The 24,038-nt window shown below is 33.0% G+C and overlaps 5 protein-coding genes across 5 annotated transcripts; 1 reads left to right on the top strand and 4 right to left on the bottom strand.

Moving 5' to 3' along the window:
- Window positions 1–3,674: 3,674 nt before the first annotated feature.
- On the bottom strand, window positions 3,675–5,097 carry LOC146902835 (early nodulin-like protein 3). The gene is made up of 2 exons (XM_085737873.1): window positions 4,903–5,097; window positions 3,675–4,329 (listed from the first exon to the last, which is right to left on the bottom strand). Exons 1-2 carry the CDS (start codon window positions 5,075–5,077, stop codon window positions 3,734–3,736), a joined length of 771 nt encoding a protein of 256 aa, XP_085593999.1. The 5' UTR covers window positions 5,078–5,097; the 3' UTR covers window positions 3,675–3,733.
- Window positions 5,098–7,388: 2,291 nt separating this feature from the next.
- Window positions 7,389–10,072, bottom strand: LOC146902834 (importin subunit alpha-2-like). Its single transcript, XM_085737870.1, has 8 exons — window positions 9,945–10,072; window positions 9,756–9,844; window positions 9,338–9,661; window positions 9,087–9,250; window positions 8,914–8,992; window positions 8,394–8,522; window positions 8,166–8,293; window positions 7,389–8,067 (listed from the first exon to the last, which is right to left on the bottom strand). The coding sequence occupies exons 1-8, from the start codon at window positions 9,973–9,975 to the stop codon at window positions 7,689–7,691; spliced, it is 1,323 nt and encodes a 440-aa protein (XP_085593996.1). The 5' UTR covers window positions 9,976–10,072; the 3' UTR covers window positions 7,389–7,688.
- A 1,872-nt stretch (window positions 10,073–11,944) lies between these two features.
- Window positions 11,945–14,748, bottom strand: LOC146902833 (importin subunit alpha-1-like). Its single transcript, XM_085737869.1, has 9 exons — window positions 14,605–14,748; window positions 14,414–14,511; window positions 14,195–14,326; window positions 13,917–14,105; window positions 13,670–13,833; window positions 13,500–13,578; window positions 12,975–13,103; window positions 12,749–12,876; window positions 11,945–12,647 (listed from the first exon to the last, which is right to left on the bottom strand). The coding sequence occupies exons 1-9, from the start codon at window positions 14,675–14,677 to the stop codon at window positions 12,269–12,271; spliced, it is 1,371 nt and encodes a 456-aa protein (XP_085593995.1). The 5' UTR covers window positions 14,678–14,748; the 3' UTR covers window positions 11,945–12,268.
- Window positions 14,749–14,789: 41 nt separating this feature from the next.
- Window positions 14,790–18,467, top strand: BSH (transcription regulatory protein SNF5, putative (BSH)). Its single transcript, XM_085737871.1, has 10 exons — window positions 14,790–15,118; window positions 15,192–15,280; window positions 15,382–15,476; window positions 15,589–15,660; window positions 16,651–16,698; window positions 16,808–16,891; window positions 17,046–17,084; window positions 17,216–17,298; window positions 17,421–17,483; window positions 18,223–18,467. Exons 1-10 carry the CDS (start codon window positions 15,069–15,071, stop codon window positions 18,320–18,322), a joined length of 723 nt encoding a protein of 240 aa, XP_085593997.1. The 5' UTR covers window positions 14,790–15,068; the 3' UTR covers window positions 18,323–18,467.
- A 2,613-nt stretch (window positions 18,468–21,080) lies between these two features.
- Window positions 21,081–22,140, bottom strand: LOC146902831 (SsrA-binding protein). Its single transcript, XM_085737868.1, has 2 exons — window positions 21,796–22,140; window positions 21,081–21,517 (listed from the first exon to the last, which is right to left on the bottom strand). Exons 1-2 carry the CDS (start codon window positions 21,893–21,895, stop codon window positions 21,384–21,386), a joined length of 234 nt encoding a protein of 77 aa, XP_085593994.1. The 5' UTR covers window positions 21,896–22,140; the 3' UTR covers window positions 21,081–21,383.
- Between the last annotated feature and the right edge of the window lie 1,898 nt (window positions 22,141–24,038).

The raw sequence follows: 24,038 nt of genomic DNA, 5'->3' as shown, positions 1-24,038 counted from the left end.
TTTTGAGATTGCTTTACAAAGCCAAATATCAATGCTTTTCTTACACAATATCTTTATTTGCATTTAAGATACCATAAAATTCAACCGATAATCATGCTCTTAGTGTATTGTCATTGAGTTACAGAATCCTTTTTTTTAAAGACGAGTCATAGAGTCCTTAATAGATATATTTATTAAAAAGTTATAAATAAACGATGCGTACATGCGGTTCCATTTAATGAGTCTTTATTAGTTATTAATGCACTTATACTCTCTTAAAAATAAAATTTCAATTACTAAATTATTTGAAGAAAAAAAAATAAAGTGGTTGGGTTCATTTTTATAGGGATACAAGAAGATGATTTGTTTCTATAAGCGGAAGGGGTCATAATTTGTTTTTATATTAATTGATGTCATATTCATATGAGAAATGTTAACCGGTGCTCCCGGAGTACTGGTTAAGGATATGAAAAAGGAAATTATATAGTAGTTAATACATTAAAATTGTGTAATTAATTTATAATAAAGTCAAAAACAATTTTCTTTTATGGTATACTTAACCAGTGCCCAGGGACACCGGTTAGGAGGACCCTTCATATTTTATATTGTTTCTATTAACTGAAGCTGGAAATAAGAAATAAAGCTTAGTAAATGTGTTGCTATCAGGTACTAAAAATAAGAATAAGAAAATAAGAGAAGCTGACGAATTTAAATGTTGAGGGAACAAAGGTAAAAGGAAAAGAAAAACATGAGTACATAGAAATGAATAGTGAGAGGCTCTAACTATTCACCAATTTAAGAGAAAAACTAAAAGGGTTAATTATGTTTCTAGTCCCTATAAAATAGCGACCTTGTAAGTTTAGTCCTTACTTAATTTTAATAGCATTTTTAGTCCCTATAAAAAAAATTTACTTATAATTTTAGTCCCTGCTAAAACAAAGTTTGATTAATTATGAACTCTTAAATTTTTGAACGATTTTTTTGAGACAAGATTAGAACACTATGAAAGGTTCGTTTACTAAAATTTAGAATTTTCAGACATGAAATGAATTAAATATGAATTTTTTAAAACGACAAAAGTTAAAGATAAAAAGTAATAAAATCTGGATGTAGAAATCAAATTTTGCGATAATTTTTTGCGGAGGAACTTTTAGTAATGTTCTAAACATGTCTGCAAAAAATTGTTCAAAAATTTAAGAGTGTAAGCATAAATTAAACAAATTTGAATTGAGTAGGGACTAATACTCAGGGCAAAAAAAACAAAATTAGGGACTAAAAATGCTATTAAAATTAAGTAAGGGCTAAACTTACAAGGTCGCTATTTTATAGGGACTAGAAACATAATTAACCCAAACTAAAATTACTGAGATCATCAGAGAAAAACTAAAAGTATAGTATAAGAGAATGAAATCCTTTAAAATTTAAAATTGCGTTATGGATCTTGAATTCCAACAATGAGTATGAATTGTGTGAACTCTAGCTATTAAGCTATTTGAGGAAGAAAAAAAATTAAGAAATAATATATGATTAACGCTATAATTATTTTATGTGCATTTCTTTTGAGAGGATCTCCACTCATTAACGCCATAAATTCTAGATATATAGTGAAAAAAAAGCCATAAATTCTAGCTAGATATATGTCCAAATAACGCTATAATTATTATATGTGTATTTATACCATAGAATCAATTATTAAATGCGTTCATATATAGTCATTAATATATTCTATTTTAAACATTGCTTAATTTGTTATTCACATAAATAATATTTAATTATTTTTTTTGAAGAATAAATAATATTTAATTATATTACCAAACCGATCCTCATATATGGTAGTTAATAATATTTCACAAATTTTCCTTAAAAAAAAAATAATAATAATATTTCACAAATTTGTTATTCACATAATAATATTTAATTATATTACCAAACCGATATGGGAATAATATTTCACATTACCTTTATTAAAAAATATAAAAATTTCACTTCACCTTAACTTTTTTATTACTAAAACATTATCTTAACTTTCATAACTATGGACTCAATATTTTTTTCAGTCATTAACGATAATATATAATCACGTACTTTATTTTTGGTTGACAAGTGGGTAGGTGAGGCCCCTTTTCAGGTATGTTTTCGCTGTTTGTTTGAATTATCAGAAAATAAAATGGTTAATGTGGCGCAAATGTATGAATTAGGGTGGGATGAAGGGGGGTGACGTGGAAGTGGAGAAGGAGTTACAGGCGTGGGTGGAAGGGTTGTTAGTGGAGTAGGTTGTTATTATTGAATGTGGTGTTGCAGGTTAATGTTGATGATGTATGGACTTGGTTACCTGACCCAGGAGTGGGGTATTCGGTTAGAGGGGCTTACCACACCCTTACTTGTTGGACACCACTCATTCCTAATGCTCCTTTGGTCTTTGCGGATCTTCTTTGGAGAAAAGATATTCCCCTTAAGGTTTCGGTTTTTGTTTGGCGGCTCTTTCGGGATAGGTTGTCTACGAAGGTGGATTTATTCTGAAGGGGAGTGATTCAGCACAATGCTCAACTATGTGTCTGGGGGTGCGGATTGAATGAATCATGCGCTCATCTCTTCTTGGTTTGCAGTTAGTTTGGTAACGTTTGACAGCTAGTTTGTAATTGGCAGAGGGTCCATTAAGCAGATCCCTCATCCATGGTGGATCATTTTCTTCAATTTGGTACTTCAGCAGGTTTTGCAAAGTCGCGGTGTTCTTGTATGCATTTAATATGGCTTGCTACTTCGTGGGTTATTTGGATGGAAAGGAATGATAGACTTTTTCGTATCAAAGAAAAGCTCACCTTATCAACTTTTGGAGAACATCAGACTTCTTTCTGACTCGTTGTATAAAGTTAAATTTGTAATTTATTATTATAAGTTTCATGATTTGTGTCAGGACCCTTTCTGCCTTTCTCTTGTTTGGGTATAGGCTAAATTGTTGTTGTTATTGTTATTGTTAAAACATTACTATAATTTTTTGCTACCTCTTTCGGCGTACACCTTATGCTGTAAATAACTGTATAATATTGTCATTTATTCTTTTTATAAAATTATGACTATTTTTATTACTTGAGGGGAAAATTCTTTTTATAAAATTATGACTATTTTTTATTACTTGAGGGGAAAATTATGATTATTAATTATAATTATAAAATGGATGCTTACATTAGAGGATTGCTTACATTAGAGGATTGCAATTCAAGAAGGTGCGAACTCTGATGATTCGGGTGCGAGGATAATGGTTCCTTTTGTTTGTTTGAGCTTAGCTCTTGTTTCTTGGTTTTGTTGGTTCCTGATTCCATGTAGTTTGTAATAACTGTTTTGGTTAATGAAAGTTATCTCTATTTACCAAAAAAAAAAATTATAATTATAAATATAAATGTTACTATTTAATGCAAAATCAACCATTTGATTGATAATATCTCTTTTAATCATTCACCTTTAAATAGAGTTGATGCTCGTAATTAATAATAAATATAATACTTCCCAAAAATATTCAATAAATAATAGCACAGTTTATTTAGATTTTTTAGAGCAAATAATAGCACATTTTATTCATTTTTATGAAATAAAATAATAGTGCAATTTATAAAGTAAAAGCTAGTTATATTTCATAAAATATGTTTTGGAAGACATCTCCATAGACTAAAAAACTCTAACAAAACGAAATTCAACGACAAAAAATACAAGGAAACAAAAGCAACATTTAAAATTAACAACTAAAAGAAAAACTTACTTAAAGAAAAAAGGAAAAGCTTCCTAAGACCAAAACCACCATGGCAATAACACCAATGGAACCGCTCAACCTAGTAGAATCCGAATGAGCAGGAGACGGCACCGGAGAATTATGGCCATGAGCATTTGGTACCGGAGCAATCCCGTTGTAATGAGCACTTGGTGCTGGAGCAATCCCACTGTGAGCACTTGGTGCCGGAGCCTTCCCATTGTGAGCACCGCTGGGTGTCGGAGTAGTCACGTCATGAGCAATTGGCGTCGGAGCAGTCGCGCCATGAGAATCCGGTGTCGGAGCATTCCATGATGAAGGCGGTGTTGGGGGATGTACCGGTGCAACCGCCGGAGATAATGATGGACCATGATGTTCATGGTGGTGACGGTGGTGTTGGTGTGGAGACAAAACAACAAGATTAAACTTTTCACCATTTACGCAATTCAAATCTTTTCCGCTGATGAAGTAATAGTGACCTGATTTGTCCAATAAAATTTTTGAATCTCCATCGTCCATCTTATGGATCGGGTTATTGGTGTTGCAAGAATCATAGTCTTGTTTGTTTACCACCAACACTGAATCAGAACCTTTTTGATACTTGAAAACTACATGACAAACCAGTGAAACACAATATATTACAAAATAAAACAAAATTTCACTTTTTTTAGAATAACTTTTAAAATAGAAAAAAAATGATATTTTTGGTATATTTTTCGGCATTAGAATAGTGTTTCATTACAATATGAACAATTAAATATGATAGAGACAATGCATTGTAATATGTATAGGTTGGGGTTCGAATCTAGACACCCAACATAATTTTTTTAGCCAATAGACTACTTGAAGAATTTTTTTTATAGACGAATATCTAACGAATAAACTACTGAAAAAAAAATCTATATTTTATGTTTTTTGTCATTGATCTAATTTTTAGTCTATTCACATTATAAACTAAATTGGAAAGAAATACTCAAATATGCCGGTCTGTAAATAATATATAACAATGAATTGTAACGATTAAAATATATATATTCTAAATTTTGAATTCTTTTACTAAGTTTGTATTTCAATTTTTTTTTAGGAGTATTTCGATTATTTTGTTTACTTCTTTTAAAAAAAAAATCAATATTACGATGTATAGGGATGAAAAATGAGGTAAAAATTTGGATTAAACTTACAAAGTGTGTCGTTGATTTGAAACCTAATATTGCTAGCCCAGAAATTGTAGTTGTAATCTTGTGAGGGTTTGACTGTCCAACCATCTTTGGCACCAACATTATATGTGTAGGCATATGACAACGAAGTGCTAAGAATTAGTGTTGACACAAACAAAAGAAAACCAAATCTCATCATTCCGAGAAAGAACTTTTGATACGATGACTAAAGTGAAATGTGTGAAAAAAAAATTGAAGGGGTCGTAGTCTTTTTTTATAGGGAGATTACCGCTTTATTGCATTAATCATTACCAAAATATCTTTCAATTAAAGGAGGAGATATGATATTGATTCTTGTTAAAAAAAAAAAAAAGAAGATATTATATTGATTGAAAAGGATTCTAATTTAATTTTTGTTGGTGGTGTTAATTTTTCTTTTTATGTTAACACGTTTATAGCGTGAAGTTCTCACCCCATAGGAAAATCTCTTCACACATAGAATTCCTTTGATTTGCTAAAATAATAAAGGATAAGACATGACTACTGAAGTTCTCACCCCATAGGAAAATCTCTTCACACATAGAATTCCTTTGATTTGCTAAAATAATAAAGGATAAGACATGACAACTTCAATTGTATATTGTTTGATTTGTAAAACTATTTTAGAAAGAGGATTGCTATATCTCCCGAATCATATTTTCCCGAAATCATCCCGAGAGTAGTTTAACCAATAAAAACTCATGCTTTTCCACAATACAAGGAAGTTAATAGTGTAGTGGGAAGTTTCAACAAAATCTGGCACAATACACAGAATCTCTTTTAATAATACACAAGAAATATTTGTGAAAAAAAAGGAACAAAAACATCACAAAAGTGTAACACGTCATCACCATGCAATTCGGGACAATCTCGGGAAGTATTATGTCGTGAGATATAGCATTTTTCTTTTAGAAACAGGACAAACATGAGGCAAGGGACAAGATAAAAACTAAAAAAAATTTCCTTCATCGAACCACAACACCACTTTTTTGTATCACATAATACCAAAATAACATTTTGTTCAACAAAAAATCGTATAAGACAAAAATTTATTCAATACCAAAAATATTTATCTTGTGTTGTGTTGTTCTGTCTTATGTTGTTCTGTTTAGTGCTTTCTGTTTTGCGGATCAAACACACTCATAAATGAGTTATTTCTTCCAACCAACCATTTAGTAAATTAAAAGTATTAATTATAATTAAAAGGCTGATTAATGAATATGATGGTGTAATGTGTTGTCACATTAATTATTGACTATTAAAATAAATGTGTTGTCATATTCATTAATTGACGTACAACATATTACAACGTCATATTCATTAATCAACCATATATTGAAAAATTCTCCAATTTATTTCCTTCTAAATTACCTAAATCACAAAAAAGCACCCGAGCCCACCGAAATGAAGAAGGTGCTCATGTAAATTTTCATGAAAAACCGCTGAGATACCTAACCAACAAGAAATTAAAGTTCAAAGTTCTCCGAAAAATTACACTTGGTAAATAAAGGATTGTTATCTTTCATGCAACCACAATCAACCGAACAATTAACATTAGAATTAGCCAAAATATGTCTCCTAAGCAAATCAACCAAACATAAAATAACACCGGTTTCCCATGATCATTGAATATTGATTGGAAAAGTTGATTGAGAAGGTTGAAGATGAAAACCCCTTCAGCTTTCTACGAAAATCCTACCAAGTTCGGGATGTAAGTTCCTTCCTTACTTTCTTTCTTAAATTATAAAATTGAGTAATCACATGAGTTTAACCTAGTTGACAGGGACACTGCATTATATATGCATGAACGGGGTTCAAACTCTGCATTCCTCACTCATTTATCTTAAAATGTAAATTTCTAACCGCTAGACCACTCGGAAAAAAAAATCATAAAAATGAGTAGTCTTATTCGATTTCTCTTTTTAGGTAAGTCTTGTTATAGGTTACTTAACATGATGTGTTGCCTTGGTAATTTATTTTTTAGATAAACAAAATAAAAAATAACTATTCCTTCAAAAAAAATAAAAAATAACTATTGAAACTCACACACTTTATTTTTTTCAGATAAACAAAATGATAAATAACTATCGAAATTCACACACATAAGTGAAGGAGTCATGTTCAACCTTGATAACAACGTTTAGTAATTAAGTCCATAAACTAAGACTTGCGGACAATAAACTTAAAATTATGAACTAAGACTTGCGGACAATAAACTTTAAGTAAAATTAATAAGAACAATTTAGTAAAATTATTATACTAACATGTCCATCTTTCAGGTAGTTATCAATATAATAACAATATAGTAAAATTATTCTAGGTCCATATTTCAGTGGATTGACGTAATCACTCTACCAACATATTCGTCTTTATGCTATTTAGTCCATATATAAGTGGATTGGCGTAATTTTTCTGCCGCATTTATATTCTCAAAGGGATTTCAAAATAGAAGTTTTAGATATAGCAGTAGCTTTATATAATCCTAAAGTCTCTACTTGATATAGAATATATGCCATTTTGAAATGATCTATTAATCTTCAATACAACACTATTTGAATTGAGGGCGTGCTACACATTACCAAATTGGGAGAGATATGATATCAGGGGGAAAGAGAAGGTGGGGAAGGGGATTGTGTGAGGAAAGATACATTTGTTCACTTTTTCTTTCTAATTCATCCAGACCTTTATCTTCATTGCCATGCGTCACGGTTCCTTGCTGGTGCAACATACCTTCTCCCCAGAAAATATATTTTTTGTACAAGATATAATGATCACATTCTGCTGATATTGAATCTGTCAGGGGGGGCCGGAAAGTCACTGCCTCCATTGTTAAAACCAGGTTGAGAACCATTGCCTGGAGGTAGCCTCTCAACTTCATCTTCCAACCAATATGTCTTGAGAATATTAACAGCCTTCTCATAAATTTCACTGTTGTCGTGACTCCGCAAATTTTCAATCTTTTCCAATCCCTCGTTATTATCTATCATCTGAGCATACAAGTTGACATCTCCGGTGTTACCAAAGTTTTTCTCCGCTTCTCCAACCTTCAGAAAATTCTCAAGACCTTCTAAACAGACAGCGAGAAATCTTGAATCAGGGCAAACAAGTAAATCACACAGAGGCTTAATGCAACCCTGGCTCGCCAAGTACCTTGTAATAACAATATTTGGTAAGTTAATACGTAAATTCTCAATGTTGGCAGCACGAAGCAGGGCAAGAAAATAACAATTAAAAACGACTTCACGTACTTGATTTGTGCGTGGGTACCGCCAGATGCAGCATTAGAGAGGGCCCATCCAGCTTCTTTTTGAATGTCAAACTCGGCATTTTGAAGAAGATTGACCAGAGGAGCAATCAGACCAGCTTCAATAACAGCCTGCATCGTACATAAATTAAAAGGTAGAGTTCAGTGCGCTTTATTAACCATTATATTTAACGTCATTTTAGTATAAAAAAGATGGGATTTATTTGCTTACACGTATCTGCTCTTTGTTACCAGCTGTAATGTTTGATACAGTCCTGCAAGCTTCTTTCTTAATACTTTTGTTGTGATCATGGGTCAACAGGCTCAAAAGGCATTGGAGCAAACCATGATTGATAACAACCTGACAAAAAGAGCCCCACCAAATCAGGTAATTCTCACAGGTGACACATGAGATGACATAATACTTATACAAGGGGTGAGAAGAGACTAGATTCATGGTAATAAACAGATGTGAATCACTACTATCAATGACTAGCAAGTATAACTAAACTTTATCCATCATTCATCCCAAGATAAAATTCCCTACCCCCCTCAAAAAAACAAAATTGATTCCTAGGCTAATATTTCTAAGATTGCCAGTCAATTTTTAACAACCGCATACATACTTGCAAAACTCAGCTATGAATAATTTCAGGTTATAATATTTAAAATTTTAATTTGATTTCCAAGATAACTAACACAACAGGAATTCAGTACTTTACCCGAATTTGGAATAAGCAACTTATTATTACCTGAGTCTGCATATCGTCTCCAGTTGCAATATTTCCCACCGTGCGAAGTGCATGAAACAGCACAGAAGGAGATGGGTGCCTTCAAAAGATACAGATACAATTAGAGCAGCGAAAATAATAAAGAATTGCAAAAGAATATGGTTTTGAGCAGGGATAGAAGAATAGGTACTTACAGAAGGAGCTGCACAAGTCTGCCACATACACCTGCCTCGATCACGGCTTGGATTTCGTCAATTGTGCCGGTAAAAAGAGAGCAGAGTACCCAGCATGCTTCTTCGAGGACTTCTGCATCATTGGATAAAAGCAAACGCTGGAGAGCTGGAAGCGCTGGCCTCACCTGTCCATAAAAATCTAGTATTAATACAGATACATATAAAAGTGTTCTTGCGGGGTTCAGTTTTAATTTAACAAAAATAACAAGTACCTGCTCAAGTGAGGGTAGTGGCTTGCCCGTGCAAAAGTTCGACAGGGCCCACGCGGCATTTCTGAGCATAGAAAGATTATCTGCTTGCTCATTCAAGTGGGATAACAACAGAGGGATGAGGGCACCATGACTGAGAACGAGATCACGACAACTAGGGGAATCAGCGGCAATGTTACCCAATGCCGACACAGCCTGGTTTCGAACATCAGGCATAGGTGAACTAAGTAGGTTGACAAGTAATGGTACAGCCCCATGATCAATTAGCAACTTAGTGTTCTCGGAAGTTCCAGCTGCTATGTTTGTGAGTGCCAAAGCAGCGTAACGCTAAACAAACAAAGTCACACAAAAAACCAATCAAAACAACAAAATTTAAACTACAGATAGATAAAATAGACAAGTTTCAAACAAACAAACAAACCTGGTACCGAGGAAGATCGTCGTTAACTAGAGATCGAAGAAAACGAGGAAGAGATTTAACAAGTTTCTTCTCAATCGAAGGACTGAGTCCTACACAACAAAAATCAAAACTTTAACAGTTCCGAAAGAAACAAAGCAACATAGTAATAAATTAATTAATTTAAAAACATGAAACAAAAACAAGAGTTACCATTGGAATCAATCTTCTGAAAATCAACCATTGTGATCGATACCTTTATCTCGCCCGAATTTACTTACGATTTACGATTCTTGATCGATGGAATGAATAGAGTGAGAGAAAAATACAACACATGTCTTGTAAAGTTTTCAGTTAGTTATATATATATATATATATCTATCTATCTATCAAATGGGCTGGGCTGACCCAGCCCCGAGAGGCCCAACTCTATAAATTGATTTTGCTCTTCTAATTTCACAAATTACTCTTGAACATCCCGAAGATACCAAAATAACCCCAAAGGATAAGATTTGTTTTTATTTTAATCCCAGGTAAAATATGATATAATTGAGATTAATTTGGTTTTGGTGCGTTCCTGCTGAAGATAAGATAGCATCGGTTTCCCTCGCATGATCATTGAATATTGAAGATGAAAAAAAGATATTATATTGATTGAAAAGGATTCTAATTTAATTTTTGTTGGTGGTGTTAATTTTTCTTTTTATGTTAACACATTTACAGCGTGAAGTTCTCACCCCATAGGAAAATCTCTTCACACATAGAATGCCTTTGATTTGCTAATAAGACTTGTTTGATTTGTAAAACTATTTTAGAAACATGACAAACATGAAGCAAGGGACAAGATAAAAACTAAAAAATTTATCCTTCACCGAACCACATCACCACTTTTTGTATCACATAATACTAAGACAAAAATTTATTCAATACCAAAAAATATTTGTCTTGTGTTGTGTTGTTCTGTCTTAGATTGTTCTGTTTAGTACTTTCTGTTTTACGGATCGAACACACTCATAAATGAGTTATTTCCTCCAACCAATCATTTAGTAAATTAAAAGTATTGATTATAATTAAAAGGCTGATTAATGAATATGATGGTGTAATGTGTTGTCACATTAATTATTAACTATTAAAATTAATGTGTTGTCATATTCATTAATTGACGTGACAACATATTACAACGTCATATTCATTAATCAACCTTATATTGAAAAATCCTCCCATTTATTTCCTTGTAAATTACCTAGATCACAAAAAAAACACCCGAGGCCACCGAAATGAAGAAGGTGCTCATGTAAATTTCCATGAAAAACCGTTGAGACACTTGGTAAATAAATGATTGTTATCTTTCATGCAACCACAATCAACCGAACCATTAACATTAGAATTAGCCAAAATATGTCTCCTAAGCAAATCAACCAAACATAAGATAACATCGGTTTCCCATGATCATTGAATATTGATTTGAAAAGTTGATTGAGAAGGTTGAAGATGAAAACCCCTTCCGCTTTCTACGAAAACCCTGCCAAGTTCGGGATGTAAGTTCCTTCCTTACTTTCTTTCTTAAATTATAAAATTGAGTAATCACGTGAAACCTAGTTGACAGGGACACTACATTATATATGCATGAACGGGGTTCAAACTCTGCATTCCTCACTCATTTATCTTAAAATGTAAATTTCTAACCGCTAGACCACTCGGAAAAAAAAATCATAAAATTGAGTAGTCTTATTTAATTACTCTTTTTAGGTAAGTCTTGTTATAGGTTACTTAACATGGTGTTGCCTTGGTAATTTATTTTTTAGATAAACATTGAAACTTACACACTTTATTTTTTTAGATAAACAAAATGATAAATAACTATCGAAATTCACACACATAAGTGAAGGAGTCATGTTCAACCCTGATCACGACGTTTTGTAATTAAGTCCATAAACTAAAGACTTGCGGACAATAAACTTTAAGTAAAATTAATAAGAACAATTAAGTAAAATTATTATACTAACATGTCCATCTTTCAGGTAGTTATCAAAATAATAACAATATAGTAAAATTATTCTAAGTCCATATTTCAGTGGATTGACGTAATCACTCTACAAACATATTCGTCTTAATGCTATTTAGTCCATATATCAGTGGATTGGCGTAATTTTTCTACCGCATTTATATTCTCAAAGGGATTTCAAAATAGAAGTTTTAGATATAGCAGTAGCTTTATATAATCCTAAAGTCTTTACTTGATATAAGATATATGCCATTTTGAAATGATCTATTAATCTGCAATACAACACTATTTGAATTGATCCTTCAAAAAAAAAAAAAAAAAACACCATTCGAATTGACGGAGTGCTACACATTACCAAATTGGGAGAGATATGATATCAGGGGGAAAGAGAAGGTGGGGAAGGGGTACATTTGTTCACGTTTTCTTTCTAATTCATCCAGACCTTTATCTCCATTGCCATGCGTCACGGTTCCTTGAGGGTGCAACATACATTCTCCCCAGCAAAATATATTTTTTGTACAAGATACAATGATCACATTCTGCTGAAATTGAATCTGTCAGGGGGGGCCGGAAAGTCACTGCCTCCATTGTTAAAACCAGGTTGAGAACCATTGCCAGGAGGTAGCCTATCAACTTCATCTTCCAACCAATATGTCTTGAGAATATTAACAGCCTTCTCATAAATTTCACTGTTGTCGTGACTCCGCAAATTTTCAATCTTTTCCAATCCCTCGTTATTATCTATCATCTGAGCATACAAGTTGACATCTCCGGTGTTACCAAAGTTTTTCTCCGCTTCTCCAACCTTCAGAAAATTCTCAAGACCTTCTAAACAGACAGCGACAATTCTTGAGTCAGGGCAAACAAGTAAATCACACAGAGGCTTAATGCAACCCTGGCTCACCAAGTACCTAGTAATAACAACAACATTTGGTAAGTTAATACGTAAATTCTCAATGTTGCCAACATGAAGCAGGGCTAGAAAATAACAATTAAAAATGACTTCACATACTTGATTTGCTCGTGGGTACCGCCAGATGTAGCATTAGAGAGTGCCCATGCAGCTTCCTTTTGGATGTCAAACTCGGCATTTTGAAGAAGATCGACCAGGGGAGCAATCAGACCAGCTTCAATAACAGCCTGCATCGTACATAAATAAAAGGTAAAGTTCAATGCACTTCATTAACCATGATATTTAACGACATTTGAGTATAAAAAAATGGGATTTATTTGCTAACCTGTATCTGCTCTATGTTACCAGCTGTAATGTTTGATAAAGTCATGCAAGCTTCTTGCTTAATAGTTTTGTTGTGATCATGGGTCAACAGGCTCAAAAGGCATTGGAGCGAACCATGATTGATAAGAACCTGACAAAAAGAGCCCCACCAAATCAGGTAACTCTCACAGGTGACATATGAGATGACATGATACTTATACAAGGGGTGAGAAGAGACTAGATTCATGGTAATAAATAGTAGTGAAACACTATCAATGACTAGCAAGTATAACTAAACTTTATCCATCATTCATCCCAAGATAAAATTCCCTTCCCCCCCTCAAAAAACAAAATTTAATATTTCAAAGATTGGCAATCAATTTTTAACAACCACATACTTACTTGCAAAACTCACCTATGAATAATTTCAGGTTATAATATTTAATTAAAATTTTAATTTGATTTCCAAAATAACTAACACAACAGGAATTGAGTAGTTTACCCAATAGCAGTTAAATTGAATTTGGAATAAGCAACTTATTATTACCTGAGTGTGCATATCGCCTCCAGTTACAATATTTGCCACCGTGCGAAGTGCAGCATACAGCACAGAAGGAGATGGGTGCCTTCAAAAGATGCAGATACAATTAGAGACAAAATAATCAAGAATAGCAAAAGAATATGGTTTTGAGCAGGGATAGAAGAATCGGTACTTACAGAAGGAGCTGCACAAGTCTGCTACATACACCTGCCTCGATCACCGCTTGGATTTTATCAAATGTGCGAGCAGAAAGAGAGCAGAGTGCCCAGCATGCATCTGTGAGGACTTCTGCATCATTAGATAAAAGCAAACGCTGGAGAGCTGGAAGCGCTGGCCTCACCTGTCCATAAAAATCTAGTATTAATACACATATAAAAGTGTCCTTGCAGGTTCAGTTTTAATTTAACAAAAGATAACAAGTACCTGCTCAAATGAGGGTAGTGGCTTGCCCCTGCAAAAGCTCGACAGGGCCCACGCGGCATTTCTGAGCATAGAAAGATTATCTGCTTGCTCATTCAAGTGGGATAACAGAGGGATCAGGGCACTATGACTGAGAACAAGATCGCGGCAACTAGGGGAATCAGCGGAAATGTTTCCCAATGCCAACACAGCCTACAATACAATTTCAGAGTTTTAGTGTTCAGCAAAAAAATAAAATAAAAAAAAAAATCCCAGTTCTACTGCTACTACATATATATCACCTGATTTCGAACATCATGACTAGGTGAAGTAAGTAGGTTGACAAGTATTGGTACAGCCCCAAGATCAATTACCAACTTAGTGTGATCAGAAGTTCCAGCTGCTATGTTTTTAAGTGCGGAAGCAGCGTAATACTAAACAAACAAAGTCACAGAAAAAACCAATCAAAACAACAAAATTTCAAACTAGAGATAAAATAGACAAGTTTGAAACAAACAAACCTGGTCCTGAGGAGAATCGTCCTTAACTAGACATCGAAGAAAACGAGCAAGAGCACGAGGTTTAACAAGTTCCTCATCATCAATCGAAGGACTGGGTCCTACACAATCAAAAGTTTAACACTTCCGAAAGTAAGTAAGAAAGCAACATAGTAATGAATGCATTAAAAACATGAAACAAAAACAACAGTTACCATTCGAATTCGAATCCGAATCATCAAGGTTCTGAAAATCAACCATTGTAGGAAGAGCTCTAACAGTTACCATTCGAATCGAATCAAGCTTCTGAAAATCAACAGAAGGAATTTACGTTCTACGAAGTTGAAATACATGGTAGTATGGTCTTCTAGAGTTTGCAGTTACTTATATTACTCACTCTATTAAATTAAATGGGCTGACCCACCCGACAGGCCCAACTTCGTCAATGGATTTTGCTCTTCTTCTTATTTCACAAATTTCTCTTCAACATAATGAAGATACCAAAATAACCCCAATGGAGAAGATTTGTTTTTATTTTAATTTTGATTTTAATACATTATTCTAAAGATTAATTAATTAATTAATTTGGTTCCTGGTGAACGAACAACTGAACAGAACATAAGATAGCATCGGTTTCCCTCATTGCATGATCATTGAATATTGAGAAGGTAGGTTGAAGATGAAAACCCCAGTTTCTGCTTTCTACAGAAACCCTGTCAAGTTCAGGATGTAAGTTCCTTTCTTTCTTTCTTTCTTACTTTCTTTCTTGAATGAGTAAATTAACGATAAACAAAACACACAGGCCAACCTCGGAAAATCTCGTACCCATTCGACTCGACATTGAAATCGACGGTCATAGATACAAGGATGCCTTCACTTGGAACCCTTCTGGTATTTTTTTATTATTAATTAATTTCACTTGGAACCATTCTTATATATTTTTTTAATTTTAATTATTATGTTACTCAAAAAACATTGATTCGTTACTGTAGATCCTGATTCTGAGATTGTAGTGTTTGCTAAAAGAACTGTTAAAGATTTGAAGCTACCTCCACCTTTTGTTACTCAAATTGCTCAATCCATTCAAGTACATTTCTCTTCTTCAATGTTTCTTAATTCTTAATAACTTTCTATGTATTTTACTAAATTTATTTGATTTGATGATCAATTCATGTTTGTTGGCTTTTTCTGTGTATCAGTCTCAGCTTGCTGAATTTCGATCCTATGACGGTCAAGATATGTATGCTGGAGAGAAGATTGTTCCCATCAAGGTCTGCCTCTCTCTCTCTTTTTATGTTCCTTGGATTGAACTAGGGTCCTCCTGTTCCATAAACACCTTATATAAGCGCTCATGGATAAGCTGTTTATTGAATGAAGTCAAATTATTTTTGTTTATGTTATAAGCTACTATATTGGAGAACTTATGGAAATAAGCTGAAAACAATTTATGAACATGCCATAGGTTTTTTTTTTTTATAAGTACCTCTGAACAGTTTTGTAAGTGTTTATGGCTGGCCAGTATATAAGGCCCATTTGGATTGACTTGTTTTTGAGCTTATGAAAAGTAGGTTATGCAAATAAATAAGCTTTTATGTTAATTCTTAAGTTCTCACTAACGAAAGTTGAATCTTCATAAGCTTTTTTTCCATAAGTACCTTGACAACCTTATGAATTATGCGTAAAAGCTTATTGTTTTGCATAAACTCAAATTAGTCAATCCAAAAAGGCCATAGATTCTTATCATCCCTTTAAAACTAATTTACACTCTTTCCCCCATCAAAGAAGCCTGCCCTTTTCTTTTCAATGATCAATGATATGATTATGTGCTTACCCTTTTCTTTTCAATGACCAATGATATGATTACAAGCGACACTTTCGTCTATCTTAAATTAAACTATCTTCGCATCCATTTTTTTTATATAAATGTGTGATGCTCATTTCTTAGCATGATGAACATATCACTTTGAATCTTAAGTTTCCAAATAAATGTATTCAAAATTACGTACTTGGCTACCATCAATGACATTGAAAATTATACACATGTTTTTGGAAATTGGAAGACTTGTTTTAAAAGGTTCGTTTACATCATAATGGAGAAAAGTGCAGCACATTTCATTTCTCTACGGGGATGCGAGTGTATTTTTTACAATTAGAGGAGAGGACTGTCGTTTAAGCATCTCTCAAGGGAAATGAGTGTAATATATTTGTCATTGAATTGAATATTTTCCTATTGACAAAATCTCGTTGTTTCTATTTTACAGCTTGATCTTCGTGTAAATCATACGCTTGTAAAGGACCAATTTTTATGGGTAAGATTGCAGCACCGGCATTGTATTATATGATTGGAACTGTTATCTACTGATTTGCTGCACTTTTTGTTGGTTCCTCATGTATGTGTCTACATTTGTTAAATTCCAGGACTTGAACAACTTTGATAGTGATCCTGAAGAGTTTGCAAGAACCTTCTGCAGAGACATGGGCATTGAGGATCCTGAGGTTGGAGTAAGTATATCCACCTATTGCTAATAATAAATTAATCTGCTGTACTTCCTTGAATTTGTAATAGTACCCATTATTATGGACTTTGAAATTTGAAACACGCAAACCTTTTTGAAATTTGAAACATACTAAACACCTAAATGCTACTGTTTTGCAGCCAGCTATTGCCTTTGCCATCAGAGAACAGCTTTACGAGGTCATTCATTCTATTGGTCGATTAGTATATCATGTTCACACGTCTTATATATATATATATATATATATATATATATATATATATATATATATGGCTCATTTACCATCGTCTTAATTCATTTTCATATTCAGATTGTAGTTCAGAGTGTGGTTTCTGCAAGAGAAAGCAGATTAAGCAAGAAGGGTCGTCGAGGGGCTGACTTCTTTCCAGTCAGGTTTTTCATACACTTTTATCCTAGTTCAGTTGATATGATAAATGATTTTATTATAAATTCAGAGTATACACGTGTGCGTAATCTACTATTTAATCGCTGACTCATCTATCATCTGTTGACAGTAAAGGAGGCGCTGTAGCAGTGGACTTGGTCAAGCTATTTGGTATTAAATCTAGTGTTGTTCGGTAAGTTTGTTTCATAAATTAATGCACTCTTTGTTAGCTGAAATTCAATGATTTGCTTTTGAACATTGATATAATCCGATCATCTTGGACTGTTTAAGTCTTGGTGCTTACGTAGTTAAAGTTCTTTTTCATATGGCATAATGTGAAAGTTTCCCTATTATTACTATAGGTTTTAATATTAAGTAATTTATAAGGCTTGCCTATGCCCAAAAAATAGTAGTTTATAAGCCTCAAAATCCAGCTTGGTAAGGCAGTTAAGCAGCGGCATAATGTGACTGTAGATATATATTTACACGTGTAAGCCTATTAATATCTGTTAGTTCATTTTTATAAACAAATTTGATGATTGGTGCAAGGACTATTGTGGAATTTTTGAGACAAAAAGTGAACTGCTTTACTAATTGTTCACTTGTCTTTTGTCTGCATAATTTTTTTACTACACTTCATTTGCTACCTGTTTGTGCAATTTTAGCTAATTTGAACATACAAGGAGAAGCTACTTGTTTGTTTGGTTCAACTTATTTGTAATTTTTGGTTAAAAAATACAAATATTTATATTATTAGTCTATGAACATATGAGCGTATTTGAAAGTAAACAAAAACCATGCATCAAACCACTTAGCTTATATTATAATTTGCTTCCTTTTAAGATTATGTTTGTATTTTATTTTATGGCTTTATTTGTTAAGTTAAAAATGAGAACTTCTTATGCTTTGACTGTTTTGGTTGAATGCATCAGGAAAAGAAAGGAGTGGGATGTATATGAACCCATTGTGGATCTTCTATCCAACGAGGAAGTTGATATCCTTGAAGCAAAGGAAGAGAGAAATTTCAGGTGAATTGGCCCCATAGTCAACCATGCCTAATCAGATAGTTCAGTAGAATGTATATTTTTAATGCTTATCGTTCGAGTTATTTACATGTACTAGTATACTAGTTGGTTTTATAGGACCAGTAGTCAATTGGTTCAGCATATTGCTATCATTTGCTTTTTGCAGTGCTTCTTCTCTTTTATCTTTCTGTACCCCAAAAAAAAAAAAAATTAGGCATAAGTATCAAGGTTTCATCAAACTAAAGGGATCTCAACTCCTAAGATTCGTCTTAGCTTGGAAAAAGATTGACAAGAAAATGTCTAAATAATTCTGATGAGTGAAATATGAAATTGCAGGGGATCCATAATATTTTAGTCACTGGAAATGGATTCCCTTATATAAGTTGGTTTTGCGAATGGAAAGGAATTAGTGTTCCACAACATGATGATCCAATGTTTGAATATCTGTTAGGAAAGGTGTCCACATTTACCATGTGTTTTTTGTTTTTATAAAAAAATAAAAAACACAGTCACAACGCACAGTAGACTCTGCCACAAATTCTAGCTTTACAAAATCATGTTCCTTTTGTCTTAGGAGTTACTCCCTCCGTTTCTTTTTATAAGCAAATTTTACTTTTTAGGTTCATTCAATTAATGATGTATGTGGTTCATAATATAGACCACATACATCATTAATTGAATGAACCTAAAAAGTAAAATTTGCTTATAAAAAGAAACGGAGGGAGTAGGATGCGAGAATATTGATTTAGCCGCAAATTCATGTTCCTAATTCTGATGAGTGTTATTGATTTTGTCGGTGGCTACTACACCTCACTTTCCATCATCCTCCATCACCTTTTGCTGCTTTATGCACACAACTCACATTTGCTAACCCTGGTCTCCCAAACCTTGCTGAAACATGTCAACATAATATATATTGTCCCACAACAATTTCATCCACAAGTTATGGCCCTCTACACTGCTATATTCAATGAATATAAAAGCCAAAACAAATGTTTCATTTTAGCGTAACACAGTTAAATTGCAACCTTCCATCATATGAATCAACATTGCCCTACACACAAATTCATTAGCTACTGTTTTTTTTTTTTTTTTGTTGAGAGGATGATTAGCCACTGTTGCTGACTGAAGCTTAAACACATAAATTGGAATTAATAATTTAACCGTTTTGTGCTTAAGGGGAAATAATTTTTTACAACAAAAGTATTAAATTAGCTCCAAGTTAAGCCAACATACATATACACAAGGAGAAAAGCATTGCATCATAATGTTCTCTCATCAAAGCAATCTATTAGTCCATCCATCCCTTTTTATAAACACCATTTTGTACTCACAAAAGAATGTTTATATAAAGCGACAGACGGGGTCTTACATTACAAGAACCCTTCAACCCCAAAAGGAGCTACGATGCCCATAAAGGAGCTCTATACTCTTACTATATAATGACAATTATAATGGGTGGAAAAAAAAAGAGGATAAAATGATCAACAACCTTGCAGAGAAATTATGAATGGCAAAACAACCAACAACCATTTTATGGAAAGAGAAACGATTTCGTCCAAATTGAATGCTTCAAATACATTTCAAGTGAAACGCTAGTCCAAGTCGACGAATGGCAAGCCAAACATGGGAGATACGAGGCATAAATGGTGAGATGCGGGCTCATCTAGTGAGGGAACACATGGATAATCAATAAACATGGTAAAATAATTCTTTAAAAATTAAATTAGTTAAAATAATGTCTCTCCTCCAACCAATATGGTTGAGTTTAATATGGTTGAGTTTGATTGAATGAGTTAATCTCTCACAATCACAACATAATGAATCAATATTTGAATCTCATTGAAAGAAATATTCACATTAGTCTTATGTGTTTGATTACGCATCGACTAGAACTTTGGGTTGAGTGATTGAAGTATGCTATAAAATTAAATGGTAGGCTATCTTTATTTATTTATGAAAAATCTAGATGGATCCTCATGTCTTAAAAAATCTACCTCTAACTATGGATCCTCATGTCTTAAAAAATCTACCTCTAACTAAAATGTGTAGCCCTTTTATAAGACATTTATAAAATAACATTAATAATCCTTTTTTACCATTGCCTTTAAAAAAATATCCTTTTTTTACCATTGTATATTCTGAGAGATATTTTCTGAAAATGAAGTTATTAAAAAAAATTATTTGCAATATACATAGATTAAATACTCTTGCTTTGATTCTATTAAAATGATTTTTTAAAGAACATTGATTTCAAAATAGACTTAAAGATTTAACAACAAAAAATGTGCGAAGGAAATCGATTTCTTTCATAAATTATTTTCACTCGAGAAAAAAATTATTTGAAGTGTGTCGGACACTAAATATGACTATCTTTTTTTTTGAAGAAACTTAATATGACTATCTTTCTCAACTGAGATTCGGATATTGATTCACTAAGGTTGTGAGAAGTAATTTTATTAAGAGGCCACAATTCTTTTAATTTGTTGTCTAAAGAAAAGCAACAAAAATTTCATGACATACCCTACTTTTTTTACAGTTACCCAAAATATCAACATTTTCGGCCCTACCTAAATAGGAATTGTAAAAAATATCTGATTTTTGGATCAGAAGATCACAAAAATATCTGATTTTTTCTTTTTGATTTTCTTTTTACTGCTTTGTTTCTCCACTTCCCTTATGAAAACAGGTCAGACACAATGTAAAAGAACCAAACACAAGGGTAAAATTGTACTGTACTTATTGAACCGTCAAAGAGGAAAACAGACACAGAATCTACCTTTCATTAAAAAAATCTCACCATGATATTCTTTCACCAATCACGGGGATTCCCAACAAGTACTAACATTTTGACTTAGACAAAGTTCCAAACTAAAACCGCCACCTTAATTCTTCTTCATCAAAGAAAAAAAAGGGGCACATATCAAATATCTTCTTAATTTCCATTACATTACATTCATACCATATTCAAGATATTTGATGCAACAACTATGACCTTAACATTAATTAGCATATAAAAAAACATTCGCTAATTTATGCACTGGGACTTCAAAGGGCATTTGAGTAATTCAACTTGATGAAGTTATGTTACACTCTGTGGCTGTGGATTTGGACCTATCCAGCATTGACCACATAACTTGAACATCTTCATACCCACATGCCATTACTTCACCTTGCAGATCCATTATACGCCTCTCTTGTTCTGTAAACAATAAAAAAATGAGTTAAATAATGTGGAATTGAAAGTACAATTTCTTTTGGTTCTATAAGAGTACAATTTTTCCGTAAAAAATAAATAAAAGTACAATTTTAAATTATAAGGTATAATAATAGTACTATTAACCGACAAAATACTATTTGAATAATTATCATACAAGTGTTTTTTTTTTTATTTGTGAAAATAATTAAAAAAAATAAAAATTTGTGAAGTGTCTACGCGAAGAAATGAAGATTTAAGATTGTGGGATGACATGTACAAACCTGTTTGAGACTTCTTAGGATCCCTTGTTGTTGGTTGTTCTTTAAAGAAAGTACAAGCTTTTTTGAATGGTGTTGCGATGGTTTTCTTCCAAGAAGCCATTTGGTTTTGGTTGATTGACACAAAGCAAAGCCTTTGAATATGCTTCTCTATACCTTATCTTTGCAAATGAATGTATTCTCTAGGGCTTTTATATAATATATATTATATAGGAGAGCATAAAAAAATAACAAACACAAACACAGAGAGAAGGAAAGAGAGGAGCAAGATCCGTGAGATGAGGTTAAGATTGTGGAAGGAACATCACTCCTTTTTATTGACTTCTCTTATCTCTCTCATCAAACCTAAAGGACTGGACATAAGCACATGCTACATCAACTTACACGTGAAGATCTTTTCAATTGGATTGTACTATTTCTTTTTTAATTTAATTCAATTCAATGAATAATAGTGTGGACCCTTTTACTTTTCTCAGCCAATTAAGTTTAACTTTAGCCTTTTCATTGGAGGAGGTCCTATTCCTCCTATCCTATGCAAATGCTACTCCCTCCGTCCCGGAATATCTGACTCATTTTCTAAAAAAAAAGTGTCCCAAAATAACTGAATCATTTCAATTTTCAATACAACTTTCATCATTTCCAATGCAATATAACTATAATTAATACTACTTTCATCATTCCCAATACAATATATTCCACTTTCCCCTTTATTTATACATTTTTCTTAATCTGTGTGAAAAACCACTCAGATAAAACGGGACGGAGGGAGTATGTGTTAATGTTATGTAACCTTTTTTTTTCTTGGTTTAAATGTGTAATTGGTCCTTGCACTTTCAACAGATTTTGTCATTGGTCCCTGCATTTTTTTTTGTTTGGCATTGGTCCCTGCACTTTGTAAAAATATTGACATTGGTCCCTGCACTTTTTTTTGTTTGACATTGGTCCCTGCACTTTGTAAAAATATTGGTATTGGTCCCTGCACTTTGTAAAAATTTTGGTATTGATCCCAATCATTTCATGCCACGTGGCACCAATACCAATATTTGTCCAAAGTGCAGGGACCAATACCAATATTTTTACAAAGTGCAGGGACCAATGCCAAACAAAAAAAAGTGCAGGGACCAATGCCAAACGAAAAAAAGTGCAGGGACCAATGTCAAAATCTGTTGAAAGTGCAGGGACCAATTACACATTTAAACCTTTTTTCTTCTTTACCTTCATTGCACAATTTTGTCCTTCCTTAACCCTTCTTGTTTTTCTATTGACACGTTGCTACTAGGGGCAAGACTACATGTGTAGAGTAGCTAAATTCTAAAATTGTCTTTTGTGCAATTTTATTTTGACTCTTTGAGGAAAACAATTTTGTTACTGTAATTATGTGAAGGAAGGGAGGGACCCCATTGAAGGTTGGTAAATTCATACTAGCACTTTGTACTAATTGAAATGAAATGAATAGATCACCTATTTACAAAGGCTTAGTTATCCACACCATGGGATGTGATAATTTCCACACGATGATGTGGTCGTTAGATTGAGATTGAACTATTCAAATTTATATTTTAAATTTTAAAATTAAACAAAATTTGTATCCACACTTAAACCGTTCGATTTTGATTAAATGGCTACCGATATACCAACTACATGAATGCATAAAATTGCCAATTGCTATATGCAATTAATATTCGTGATAGTGATGAGATATGAGGAATGGAAACGTGGAAGATGGAAGAACACAAGGAAACAAAGAAACCAACCCTTTGTGGGGTCTCCAAGCTAAAGGCACTTCATTTTCAGCTCCATCTAGCACCCAATTTTGACATTAATACTTAATAGTGTGCCTATATTTTAGCTATTGAAACTTAGTCTTAGGATTCATAATTTAATGGATTAAAAAAATCTATAGAAACTTTGTATTGTTAAATGTGAACACTAGTGTTTGTCAAAAAAATAAAATGTGAACACTAGTGTGACGGTGCCGTTGATTCTGTAATCATGGGTTGACAAAGACTTGTAGTCAATTTAAATAATGTAACAGTAATCGATTGTTAACTTTCCAATGCAGCTTAATTTGGTTTGAAAATCTTTAAATCTCCATCCCCTGCTACAAAGTGTGTCTGGTCAATTGGTTCCAAACATAAAACTCAATTGATTAAATTAGCATTATGGTTACATCGAAAGCAACATTATATTGCGAGCTGAAATATTGCCTTATCTTTGGGAATCTGAAACCCATAAATAATGTAATC

Source organism: Medicago sativa, chromosome 8, assembly GCF_051527215.1.
Source record: "Medicago sativa cultivar Bolivia chromosome 8, Bolivia_mono, whole genome shotgun sequence".
NCBI classification, from domain to species: domain Eukaryota; kingdom Viridiplantae; phylum Streptophyta; class Magnoliopsida; order Fabales; family Fabaceae; genus Medicago; species Medicago sativa.
Note: the sequence above shows the minus strand (reverse complement) of the source record. Positions and strands in the feature narration are given on the sequence as shown.

Excerpts from the sequence above, each read along its gene's own strand:
- LOC146902833 (XM_085737869.1), bottom strand. The coding sequence starts at position 14,677 with ATGGTAACTGTTAGAGCTCTTCCTACAATGGTTGATTTTCAGAACCTT. Across the intron at positions 14,512-14,604 it reads TTCGGATTCGAATTCGAATG|GACCCAGTCCTTCGATTGAT; the intron begins GTAACTGTTGTT and ends TTGATTGTGTAG. Across the intron at positions 14,106-14,194 it reads GTCATGATGTTCGAAATCAG|GCTGTGTTGGCATTGGGAAA; the intron begins GTGATATATATG and ends ATTGTATTGTAG.
- LOC146902834 (XM_085737870.1), bottom strand. The coding sequence starts at position 9,975 with ATGGTTGATTTTCAGAAGATTGATTCCAATG. Across the intron at positions 9,845-9,944 it reads TCAGAAGATTGATTCCAATG|GACTCAGTCCTTCGATTGAG; the intron begins GTAACTCTTGTT and ends TTTGTTGTGTAG. Across the intron at positions 8,993-9,086 it reads AGACTTGTGCAGCTCCTTCT|GCACCCATCTCCTTCTGTGC; the intron begins GTAAGTACCTAT and ends TATCTTTTGAAG.
- LOC146902835 (XM_085737873.1), bottom strand. The coding sequence starts at position 5,077 with ATGATGAGATTTGGTTTTCTTTTGTTTGTGTCAACACTAATTCTTAGC. Across the intron at positions 4,330-4,902 it reads TCAAATCAACGACACACTTT|TTTTCAAGTATCAAAAAGGT; the intron begins GTAAGTTTAATC and ends TTTGTCATGTAG.
- LOC146902831 (XM_085737868.1), bottom strand. The coding sequence starts at position 21,895 with ATGGCTTCTTGGAAGAAAACCATCGCAACACCATTCAAAAAAGCTTGT. Across the intron at positions 21,518-21,795 it reads TCCTAAGAAGTCTCAAACAG|AACAAGAGAGGCGTATAATG; the intron begins GTTTGTACATGT and ends TATTGTTTACAG.
- BSH (XM_085737871.1), top strand. The coding sequence starts at position 15,069 with ATGAAAACCCCAGTTTCTGCTTTCTACAGAAACCCTGTCAAGTTCAGG. Across the intron at positions 15,281-15,381 it reads CTTCACTTGGAACCCTTCTG|ATCCTGATTCTGAGATTGTA; the intron begins GTATTTTTTTAT and ends TCGTTACTGTAG. Across the intron at positions 15,661-16,650 it reads AGAAGATTGTTCCCATCAAG|CTTGATCTTCGTGTAAATCA; the intron begins GTCTGCCTCTCT and ends TCTATTTTACAG.